Raw genomic sequence first — 12,648 nt, 5'->3', positions numbered from 1 at the left:
AAATAAGAAAATTCAACTCCAGCTCAAAGGACAGTTGACACAAAACCAAATTGTCTAGTAAGGACAAGGCAACACTGCCAGAAAGAAAGGTACATAACCTTTCTGAAACACCTCCCCATCCAGTACAGCTGGCATTTTCCAGAGATCTCATACGAACTAAAAATACATTGGGGTGAAATTCTGCCCCCATGGAAAGAAATGGCAAAATTTTCTTTGATTTTAATGAGGAGTTCCTACAACTGAGCACTCAGGGGGATTCTCTGCTATTAAGCATCACAAGCAAGTGAATAAAACTATAATTAATTTTCACAAAGACAAGAGCAGTGGATACCAGAGAAGGAAGACTGTTTAAAAGAGCTTCCGAGAAGCCCTTTTGACCTAAATCAGGTTGGAGATTTTCCAAGAACCATCTGGAATCTAGTCACCTCACTGCAGGATAATTTTTCTCTTTTGTCTGGCAGTCTGTTTATTTTCCTTCTTGAGAATTCAGCATCAAACAGAAGAAAAAAATGACCTTTGACTGGATCTTTTTGTGGCACGCAACGAAAGAACTGATCCAAAAAAGTTCAATGTTCGAATAAGCACCTACTGAACTTGAAAGGAATGTTAGAAGCGATTGGGAAAACAAGATTACATATTGAAGTAATGTATCTGTAGTGTTTCTTTATTCTATGACCACACAGGGAAGTCATCACAGCTGGTCTTTTTTAGAGTTATACTACAGAGAAGAGACTGCAAAAGTCTTAGCAGAGACTTTACAGTTCCAAAGTCTTAAATTTTACCTGCTGAAAATAAAAAAAAATTCAGTTTAAAAAAAATAAATAAAAATTTGCACGGACATCCAGCTTATCTTCCAAAGAACATTCCATGGGAATGGCAGAAAATGTCTGCTGCTACCTCTCCAAGGATGGGGAAATATTAAATTAATATTTTAATAGAAAATCACACTCATAACAAACTCATTTGACAACCAAATTGGGAAAGCTGTAAAATGCCACATGGAAATTAGAGTGACAACAAGGTCTTACAAAAAGCTTGACAGTTATGTTTGACTGAACTCTGAACAAGCATATGGCTCTTGACTGCTCTTTTTTCTCAACCACTCACCTGTCCAGTCAGATTCTCCTATCCCTTCTGCCAGTTCTTTTTAGTATTAATGATATCAAGTATGTGTAAACATGACAGGTCTATATAATTTGCTCTCCATTTTCCCAGAGCAGACTATCACACAAACTAAGCAAAACCAGCAAAAGAATGAAATGAGCTCTAGTTTAATGGACAAAAAAAACCCAAACCAAAACCAACAACTTAAAAACTCAGCACTTTGCACTACATTCAATAGGGTGAGGAAAAATTCACAGTCAACAACATATGGAATACAGCAAGTTAAACATATCTTTGTGATACCAAAGCTACAGTAGGGCAAATGTCATTTACAGGAGCATTCCCAGCTCTCCAATTAACAAGATGGAGCTGGGAAGTCATGGCTTTCACTCTGCCCTTGATGGCCACTTACACCACCTTGGTAAAATACATGGGAGAGGAGAGGAGGTGCTCAGATGTGTACATGCTTGTGCATGTGTGTAAACAAAAAAATTTAACACCTTCTGAACTTTCTTAACCACTGTTCCAATGTGTTTAGTAATCATCACACTGTGTCTGTAAAGCCACATGGCCATTCTCCATCTTCTTGTTACACAGAAGCCAAAAACATTTGGAAAGAGTTTCTTACAAGCTGCAAGTCCATTCAAAAAGAGTAAGCAGTGACCATCTTCTGATAATCAGTTTTATCTTCAGCTGCACAAATTCTCTACACCAGATAACATGTTTCATGTGAAATGCATCTGACAATGCTCAGGCCAAACTAGCATGCCAGCACAAGACAATACAACAGCTTGAGTGGAGCTGAGGTAGTACTTAATGGGTTTTATCTATGCACCCTTTTGACTGGGTCTATTTCAGACTCTATGATTTTTCAGGTAAAGTTGCAACTTTACATCACAGCAGTCTAATCACCAACAAAAAAAAAATCAAGAAAAACAACACAGTGGATTCAATTGCTCCTACTCCTGTCCACAGCAAAACATTTTTTAAAAGGTTTTTTAATGGTTCAGACTTCTTTTAAATGTTAAAAAAAAAATTATACCATTTTTATTATATTTCTCCCAAAGAGGTTCTTTCTTTTATTTATATCAAAAGAAAAAAACGTATTCCAAGTGTATTCTTATGAAGTAAGCCAAAAATATTTTGGCTTACTTCATAAGAATACACTTACTAAAACAACCAAAGCACAAGTTAAGATAAATCTTATGGCAAAATTTAATCAATCAATTAGAAATAAAAAAAATTAAATGGAGTTAAAACTATGAGTACTCTTCATAGAAAATATTTCTGCTAGCATTGTTTGAACTTAGCTTCATGAGTAGTTGAAAGTAATAAAATATCTACACCAAAAGCCAACAATATTTAGTTAGCAGCACAATAGACATCTTACATACTGTGGAATCTAATTTTAAATACCTTATATGTCATCTTTCAGAATAAATAATCCACAAGACTTCTGGATAAAGCAGGTTGTAGGATACAGCACTATCACAAACATTATCATATGCCTCTAAATGAAAAAGTGGGATGGGAGGATATCTGAAAATATATTTCAATTTACAGAAAAATTCTAGGCTGAAGAGTAATGTTATATGCACTTCATTACTGTGAAAAAATTATTTAGGTTGATTGACTCAATTATATTTGAACTTTCTTGGTTTTTTTGTCCTCACCCAGCAACTTTAACATGATTATTTTAAAAAAGGAAAATAAAAAAAATATCCTCTGGCTACTGCTTTAATTTTGAAGTGCTGCAATTATATTAAAGTTATACTTCTGCTTAAATACTGACTGAATCAAAAAAATAGCTTGAATTCACTTTGTCATATATCATATTCTGAATGCATCTACTGTACTCCCACTCAGAAATAAATTGTGAACATGAGGAAAAGATAATTTATGAGTTGTCAAGCAAGAAGATTTTAACACTTACTTTTGTGAAGATCTGGAAAAAGTCAATTGCAGGTGGCAATTGAGACTCATCCTGGATCTCAGTTTTCAAATACAGTTGCAAAGTCTGTGCAAGGTGCCTGAGGCCATCTTTCATTTCTTCACTTAACTGTTCAGTGTCTTATTGGGAAAGGGAAAAAAAAGTAGACCACATCATAAACAGAACATTTCACCAAAATTTTGAAAACATCCAATGGTAGCCGTACAGCTTAGACATTTCCAGTCCAGGAATTAATCTTGACGGAGGGCAATTTTGATAGAGGGCAGACATTTTGCATTTTTTGTGACAATTAGCTATAAATACTCAGTAGAGTTTATCAGGTTGCTACTGCTAAATCACATGAATGCGACAGCTAGTTAAAGATCAAAAGACAATAGATAAAGCAGATGTGTAAGCAGATGTAAGACATTACATACAAAAATTAGGCATCTGGGTTTGTAACATTGACCACATTATGCTTGGAACTTTATGCAGCAGTACATGCTTTTATATTGTATTCTCCATAGATGTGTCAGAAACACTTTATGCTAGCAGATGAAACAGAAAAGTATTTATGAACAAAACGAGTTCCATACAGAGCAACTGGTAGACAATGAATATGAAATAATAATAAGTAAATATCACTTTATTATAAAGCACCGCTATTCATGCTTTTCAGCTAGAAATCATGAAGCAGAAAGAATCACAGTTCCTCATTTTCTAATTAAGTGATTATGCATGCATCAGTTCTCAATACAGAAAGTGAAACTGCTGCTGCACCTTAGCCAGCCTGACTACCTGCTTCACACTTTCTTTTTACTACCAGTTAGTACAAAATGGAGAATGTGAAGCTGAACATATTCAAGCACCAGTCTATAGCAAAAGGCAGAGATTTATGATGCACTATGAATTATTTTTATCTCTGCAAAATGGTGAATTGTTATTTTATTGTGAACATCTATAGATGCACACAGCACTCCCCAAATGCAGTTAACAGTGTGGATCTTGGCAGGTGATTTTGTAAGCATGAACAAATGTACATGTTAGAAATCCAGACACATACATATTTCACAATGTACAGAAAATCTCAGGTATAAAAAAAATATAGTATCAATGAGGACTGTGTCTTCAAGAGAAGCAACAAACTTTTAGACAACTGAAACAATCAAGTTTAAAAAATATAAAAGAAAAATTATAAACACACACTTGCATTTCTTATATCCCTTTGGAAACAAAAAAGCTTTTTCCTTCAAATGTAATTATAACACAACATGTGATGTACCTTAAACTATCTAAAATACATTACAAAATGTATTATAGCAAAGAGAGGAAGGCATGGTTTGTTCCACTATTGGCAAATAACCCTAGACTAAAGAAGAGAAATCATATAAGAAGCATGTTACAAATGGACACTGTAGCTTAGGACAGATGTGAACATGAATACCAAAACCAACTGGAACTTCAGGGAGAACTGATAGAGATGGAAGCAGAATGCAATTATCCACACTGGAATCTGTCCAGGACATCAGAGCTAATGATCCAGAAAAAAAATTCCATGGGAACCTTAATGGAAAATGATCAAGACCTGGTTTTCCAAGCACCAAAAAAAAGAAAAAAAAAAAAAAAAAAAAGGCCAAAAGCAAAATTAAATGAAAGTTGCGTATGTTTTCATTTTATGTTTTTAAGGAACCTTTTTCAATTGTTTAATAAACCTGATGTGGGAGACAAAATGCAACAAAAAGCCTATGAAAAAAATTCTAAATAAGACATGGGGATTTAGTTATGCAACCCTGATTCTTATACAAGTAAAGTAGCAAAATATCTGCCCCATAATATAGCACACAAACTAATTTCTGAATACTGAGTCCTGGTAACTAAAAACAAAGATGTTTTCTGAATTGCTGTAACATACAGAGGGCCCAGAGAACTAAGGAAGAAATTGTCTTAAGATAAATGAGAACTAGCAAAAGTAACAATGCTCAGAGAGACCCCTCCTACTTAATCTGAGTTTCAGGACATATAAAGGAATTTCAAGGAATTATGGAGATTGGAAAAGAACCTCATAAAGAGCTAGATGCCTCCACATGCTTTGTGGTTTTTCATGTATTATTGGTTTTAGATAATTATTCAAAAACTGTATAAAACTTTTTAGTCTTCTATTCAGTTGAGATGTCTCCCACACTAAAAATCAACCAAAAGTATAAACTAATGTTGAGAAGTAATAGTGTAAAGCAAAATGAGACAGCATAGTGTCAATAACAATTTTCAAAAAGAAAATATTTTTGAATTACAAGTGGGTGGAAAAACAACAACAAAAAAAAAAGATTAAATTGTATCAATGAGAATTGTGTCACATTTCTAATTACTGTTGAAGCATTATCTTCTATTACAAAGATGCTTCCTGAGAATATTTATGTTTCAGATTGCAGCCTGTATTCATAGTTTATGTGATTCTGTTCAGAGAAATCTTTTCTCTTATATACTTAGGCCTCTAACGAAAATGCATTTCGGATTTTCCTATAGATTCCACTAAGTATACAAAGAAACAAAAGCTTTATCAACACCATTCATAAATTATGCAGCAAACGGGGAAATTGTTATGAAATAAACTGGTGCTTTTGGAGCATACAGAGGCAGCAAAAAACATCACAGCTACTACAAGTTCTCACACCAACCCAAAATACTTTTGGAGTATTTTAACTCCATCTATTCACTCTAACAAGGAAGCCAGGAAAACAAGACAAGTAAAGAGCCAGCCAAAACCTTTACATAAGATGATGCATAGGCCATTTGTACTGTAGCCTGAAGTATCAAGCTCAGTTAACGTGTTAATGTCCTAAACACTTGGTGCTGTGGAGTTAAGAATATGCCACTGGAATTGTTATTAAGACTCAGTAAGTACAGATTAAACACTCCATGTGGATCTCTCATTTGTCTTTTCCTAAACTAACTGTCTATGTACCAGTTATTTCTGTATCAGTGAGAGGACAGTCATCCCATCTGTATCACAGGCCAAATCATCATTTCCTTCAGAATTACTATTTTAGCAGAAGCTTCTGGCCACTCTACAGACTTTTGTACCATTCATCCCTTGCAGCTCAGGCCTGTTCAACACCAAGCTTCTCTCCAGACAATTTATCACACAATTCCCCTTCTCTCCAGTCAAGTCAAGGAAAGCTGGGATCATCTCCTGAAGGGTACTGAGAAACCAGTTTGTATGGAATAATCAGTTACAAAACGATCTTTGCCTACACTAGAGACAATTGCTGTAAAAGTGATCAATATTTAATTTTTAAAGGGAGACTCTTCCAGTCCAGTTCCTCCTGCACCACTCTGCAATCAGCCATTGGTATAATAAAGACTCTTTCCTTGGATCCCAGCAGTGTCATGAACTATAAAAGTCCACAGTCTAAATAACTTTAATTTAATTTGAAGCATCTGTTTTCTATATTCCTTTGTTACGTGAATTGAGAATATCCATTGCAGAAAACCACTATGTTTTAAATAACTGAACTCTATCCATTTTAATTTGCTGCCTTGTTAAGGTCTTTTGCCCTTGCAGTTTGGGATAAGGCAGCAAAATGTCAGGTTATTTGGAAGTGAAATTAATACTATGTGTTGCATTTTTTAATGTTTATATAGGTTTTATTTCTAACTATACCAATTGATCAAGCTGCTCTGTAGCCAAAACTCTGAATAATGCTAAAAAAACATTGAGGTAATCAAAATATTCACATTACTCTCAAGAAAATCCCTCTAAACAAGATGTAAAAATGAACCAAGGATGTATTTCTTCCTAAGTCTTCAAGATATCACAAAATATGAAAAAAAATGTTTTTCTGCTTCAACTCTGCTCTCTGCTCTGCTGAGAGATTATAATGAGCATCTTTTTCTACCCAATAACTTGAAACTTGTGAAGCCACAGAAGTAGCAACTGCACAATTTCATCTTTTTTCTCTATTGAAATGTCACCTAGAAGAAAAATATACATATATCCCTTTTAAATTTAACTTTCTTTCCTATTTCTGGAGGTTATTTTGAAGTTGTATGCAATAGCACATAAGTAATTAAAAAGTAAAACCTCAGTGTTAAAATATATGTACTATTGTCTATGTATGTAGAAATATTGACACTGTATGTAGTAAGGCAGACAGTGGGTACGTTAAATGAACAGGCAAGATGTTCATTGTAAAATGCAAAAATAAAAATACTAAAGCAAAAAAATCAGGAAGGTTTTGCTTCAAGACAACAGGCATGTTTTTCCTTTTATCTTTGAAATAACTGTTCTTTCCCACAGAGGTTTTTGTCTTTGATTCTGTTAGTCCACAGAGTGAACCTTCAGAAGGCAAGCTGCATGAAAATCAGATGGCCCTTTCAAAAAGCAGACCTTGGAAGTATTTCCTGAAATCTGGATGGCAATTACTTACTTGAATGAAGATCGGAAAAAGAGTAGAGTCTCTCAGAAGGGCATACTGATTGTCTGAGCTGTAGAGGAAAATCAGATAATTAACACTCACATAGCATGTTTTATCTTGCAAGCACTCTACAAGACTGATTATTCCATGTGATAAACATGAAAGATAATCAGGTACAGCCAACAGCATCAACATAAATCCAGGACTTTGCATAAACTATCCTAAAAAAACTGAATTTCTTTGTTGTTATACGACTTTCTACTAATTTTGAAATTTTTTTTAACACTTTGGTACCTTACCTTTAGTAACTTACTTTAGCCTTTTAAAGCATAATTGAAATCCAATTATGAAGTTTGTAGCTTCAGAGTTCATTTGACTATAATTAATGCATAGTATTTCTAGGTACATATTTGCCCTTTAAAAACTATCATGCACAAACTCTTTGCAACAATGTATAAAATAAATGTGAAATCATATTTTATCACCTCGGACCACAACAAAGGCCTGCACTTTTATCCAACACAGACAACATCATAGCAGGCTCAGCAAAAAAAAATTGATTTACAAACCCACACATTTATAAGCTGCTTAAATTATCAGAAAATTTAGTCCATATAAAGTAATGAAACCGTGGGAATGGCAAACACCCAGGACTTCTAAGAGAGTTTAGAAAAACATTTAAAAAGGTAATTGAGATTAAGAGAATCCAACATGGAAAGCATGACATTATGCCATCTAAAGAAAGTGCTTCTCCCCTTACCACCTCATTCTAACAGGCTTCCATTAGGTTAACAGAAAAGCACTAATAACTTCAGTAGTATTGAAGGGGAAACAGTGTCTCCCCTGTTTTTCTTCCACGTAGGAATAAGCTTAGAATGCTACCACATAACCATAGGAAAAGAAAGTCAATAAACACGTCCATCAAGCTTAGTTATGTCTGTTTTGGAATCTCTTGATCCCTTCAGCATTTCCGCAAATTAATCAGAAAACTTGTAATGCAATTTGCAGTCTAATTTTTTTCAGCACTCCCAGTCACTTGAGCCTTGTAGTTCGTAATTGCATTAGAAATGTAGAGTGAGAAAGCATTTATCAGAATTTGCTGCACTGAATAAATCTAAAAGAACATCACTTACTAGTTTAAAAACAATCCTTCCAGCAAGTCTGACAGAGTCTGGAGGAAAATTTGGCTCGATGCTCTTAAGACACTTGCATTCCTGCTTGTGGTCCAGCCAAGCTTCTTTCTATCAGGACATTTTAAAAAGGAAGAAAAAGAAAATTAAGTGCATTTTATTTTAGATAACCTGTATCCTATTTTTTTATACGTACACACATATTTTTTATACATATAGTTATCTATATTTATATATGCACACAAATATGCTCAAAGCAATATGCACTAATTCTCATTTGTTGTGGCATGAAGCAGCACAGTATGTAGCTGCTTACTTCACAAGATTGGAGAAAGCTAGAAAAGATGCTATCTAACATATACAAAACTCTAGGCACATGTTCATTCAGCAATCATGATTGCAGAGGCCTTCAGAGTCCATTCACTGCACTAAATGCAGCTGCTCTAATGCAATGGTCAAGTTTTCAGTGCTGCAAAAACTGTCACCAAATATCCCTAAGCTGATGTGATATCAATGCCCACGGCTGGGAGGACTGGTAGTGATATACCAAAACAGAAGACAGAACCAAAAATATTTTAGTTACATATATTGCCCAAATCTCCAATTTTTGTTTCACAGGCCATATTGATTAGAAGAGCAGAGACTGACTAACACTTCCATAGCAGAGAAGAATCACAATGACAAGATAAAGGAAACATTGAAATATGTCTCTTTTTTTCCTCTACCATTCATTATTGCACCAAGATTAGTGCAGAAGAGCAGCAAGAAGGAGTATTCAGCTAAAGAAATGTGTTGGAAGAAAACTTCTGATCACTTTTTTTTTTCCTTTCTTCTGTCTCTACAAGTAGAAAATTATGTTTATAATATACAGAAAGTCAAATATACTACATATTTACACATTTTATTTGCATAGTCACAGTTCATGTTCAAAGCCAGACAGCTGTTTCGAATATTTTTAAAAGCAAATTAAAAGAACAAGGCACAACAAAAATTTCCTACAATGACAAGTACTCACAACCAAGGGCTTCTAAAGGTGACATTTTCTCGCAAATACACAGTAAGGGAAAAAAAACATGAACCCAGAAAACCAGTTTCTGTTAGGTGAATGCCACAGAGAAAATTATTGTCTAATGTAAAGTACATGTTCAGCAATTTAAAAAAAAGATAAAATGGCAGAGCTATGTGGAAGGGCACATCAGACCTGGAGATGCTGACGTGTGAGATATAAAGATTCCGAAGGCTATCACACAATTTTTTCCTAAGCTGCATTTAAGCGAGGGAATTGTTTCAGGTAACTAGGTTCAGCACCAGTAGCATTTATTATATTTAATTCAGGATTTTTTCCCCTGTGGCTTACACATTATAAATAAATGGAACTTTTTATTTCTTTCAGATACTTGAGAGATTTTTGATTTCATTTCTTTTACCCATAACTCTACAAGGCAAAAAATGACACCAAGAAGGCATTAATCCAAATACAGTTAGTTTCACATGCTGTCTGGCAAATAAAGGTTAAGTATTTAGTGCTGAATAAAATTATCCTTGTCTAGAAAAACCAAAGTCATGCTTGTAAATGTCCAGACATCATTCTGTGTAATAAAATTATATTGGCATTTTTATCCAACTTAAACTAAAAATGTTCTAGAAGAAAGCCTTTACTGTCAAATTTTTTCCTCTACATAAATGTTGCACAGAATTTTAAACATGCTAGAGGTGACATCCAAATGATAAATAACTTACCCAACCAATACAGCTCGAATGAGATTAAATATTCTGGACCACATAGCATCATATGCCACATTTCTTTGAGAGCATTCCCACATTATAAGAATAGTTCAAACACGCGCCTTTTGTGAAATAGCACTCTGGCCAAAACTGATGCTAAAAAGGAATCACTCTGATTCCTCTGCAGAAGGAGCTAGAATAGAATGGGGATTGCTGGTCATTTATTCCCAAATGGTGAGGGAGAGAGAGGAAAGCTCCAAATTTAAATATAATGAAATTCAACAATATTTCTTCTTACTATTCATACAACATGGATACAAATTACAGGACAATATCAAAAAAAGATTTGTGACCCTGGAGAGGCCTACTTTTAAAGTCAGTCTCTAAAAATACTTATTGGTTGGACTTATGTTAGTATCACATTTCCTGGTGGAAGGGTTTTCTTAATTCTGTGTATCCTGGCTTTCAGTCAAGGTTTTTATATCCTATATCCAGCACGAGTATAAACACTGCAGTGCAGAGATCTGGCCACCTGGTATGACCCTTCTCCATGCCAGGGAAGGTCTTCCAATTTTGAAGCACAGAGCTCTTTACTGGTGGCAGCTTGAGAGTCTGCCTGCTGAACCAGCACCAGACCAACTCCAACACCTCCCTGCACAAGCCAGGATCACCTCCTGCTGGCTCAGGTCATGGGCAAAGACCCCTCACAAATTCCTGCAAGTCTTGCATATTTTCAGCTGAGTGATCTTTCCAATGCACATCCATTCCTTCACAGACATATGCTATTGCTGTCTCCCTTTGGAGCTTGAATCTACAAAAGATCCTAAAGTAATGTTGATTAATCAAAGGTTTCCCTTGTCTTCTATGCAAGATTAGAAAAAATGAACACTTCCTTCAGATTAATGTGCTAATAAAAAGCTATTAAAGACTAGAGCTGATTAACCAAAAAAAACCAAAAAAAAAAAAACCATGGGATATTTTCGCATTGGAAGGTTTTGATCTGTTAAAAGCAAATAATTTGTAATTTCAAAAGGACTGTTTGAATTTTCACAGGACGTCTTTTTTTAATTGTGACATTTTACTTTTATTACATTTTTTCAATAATATTTGATAATACCACATTCTGGATTCTGCCCGAAATTAATCTTCCGTTTTTCAGGGATTATCATGTATATTATTGGTCTCCAATCTGTGGGATACACCATATTAAAAAACATTGCCAGGGGTGATCACAACAGTGATTATGAGGAGGAGCAGCAGATGTGACAACCCTACCTTTGGAGAGACACCCAGACAACATAACATTGCTAGAAGGCAGGCAGTCCATGAAACTAGGCATCAACAAGTGGAAAAGGGGCTACACCAAGGAAATGCCAAATAGGGGCAAAAACCAATGAGGTCTGAGTGAAAAAAAAAAAAAAAAAATCTCTATGTACTTGATCCTGAAAATCAGAATTCAGTCACAAAAGGTCAGCCCAAATGATCTCTTGTGATATGTTCCAGTTTCACATTTCTAATATTTTTAAACTAAAGTGGTAAAAGCGGAAACAGCTTGCTTTAACTGGCCTGAAAAAATAATGGGAGATTTTCTTAATTTGGAACAACTCACTCATAATCTTTAATATAGACATTATGAGACTTGTTAAAAAATGGGAATTCTGATTTGTATATAGGTTTTTTTCAGGACTACCAGCTGTGCATACATATTCCCTTAAAAGATAACTATTCTTACTTCAAGTTCCAAAAAGAGAGACATTTCCAAAAACAATTACTTCTCCTTAAGGTTATCCTGAAGATAGCCTTTTGTACCACTTGACATTTTAAAACAAATGAAGATGTTTATAAGATATTTGCAGCTTTAAAAATGGCTCCTTTATTCTAGACCCAATACACATACTGAGATTAAAGTTTTTGAAGTCATATTTTTATATTAATTCTGTTTTCATATAATGTATTAATTACAAAACTCCAGAAAAATTACAGGTTTTAAGCCTAAGTGTTTTGATTTGCAGTATCACACATTCAAAAATAATCAAATCATTCTGCAACTAAGTGTGAACTGCAAATTCAACTGCATAATTTGTACTTCAAAGTTATCTGTATTCATAAAACTAAAATAGTCCTGTTTTGCCAATATTCACTTTTTTAAATGTGCAAAATGCAGTTTCATCGATACCCTGCTGTTTATTTGTTGACCAATTAGTTCAATTAGAAGTGCACATATTAATGAGCTGCACTTGAATTACAAAGGCTAAGTAGGGCACAAAGCATTTGGTCTAGCTTTCCTAACAGCTGCTATAAAACTAGAGCAGCACAATGGTTTAGCTGGCTTATTAGAACAAAT

At 34.6% G+C, this 12,648-nt stretch overlaps 1 protein-coding gene across 1 annotated transcript in view; it reads right to left on the bottom strand.

The window, feature by feature from the left end:
- Nucleotides 1-12,648, bottom strand: part of SMYD3 (SET and MYND domain containing 3) — a 385,012-nt gene that overhangs the window by 323,534 nt on the left and 48,830 nt on the right. Inside the window, exons 3-5 of the mRNA XM_012572411.5 lie at nt 8,583-8,690; nt 7,462-7,519; nt 3,038-3,174 (exon numbers count right to left, since the gene is read on the bottom strand). Coding sequence (XP_012427865.4) covers nt 3,038-3,174; nt 7,462-7,519; nt 8,583-8,690 — 303 coding nt within the window. The remainder of the gene's footprint in view (nt 1-3,037; nt 3,175-7,461; nt 7,520-8,582; nt 8,691-12,648) is intronic.

The sequence above is a fragment of the Taeniopygia guttata genome, chromosome 3 (genome assembly GCF_048771995.1).
Source record: "Taeniopygia guttata chromosome 3, bTaeGut7.mat, whole genome shotgun sequence".
Lineage (NCBI taxonomy): Eukaryota > Metazoa > Chordata > Aves > Passeriformes > Estrildidae > Taeniopygia > Taeniopygia guttata.
Note: the sequence above shows the minus strand (reverse complement) of the source record. Positions and strands in the feature narration are given on the sequence as shown.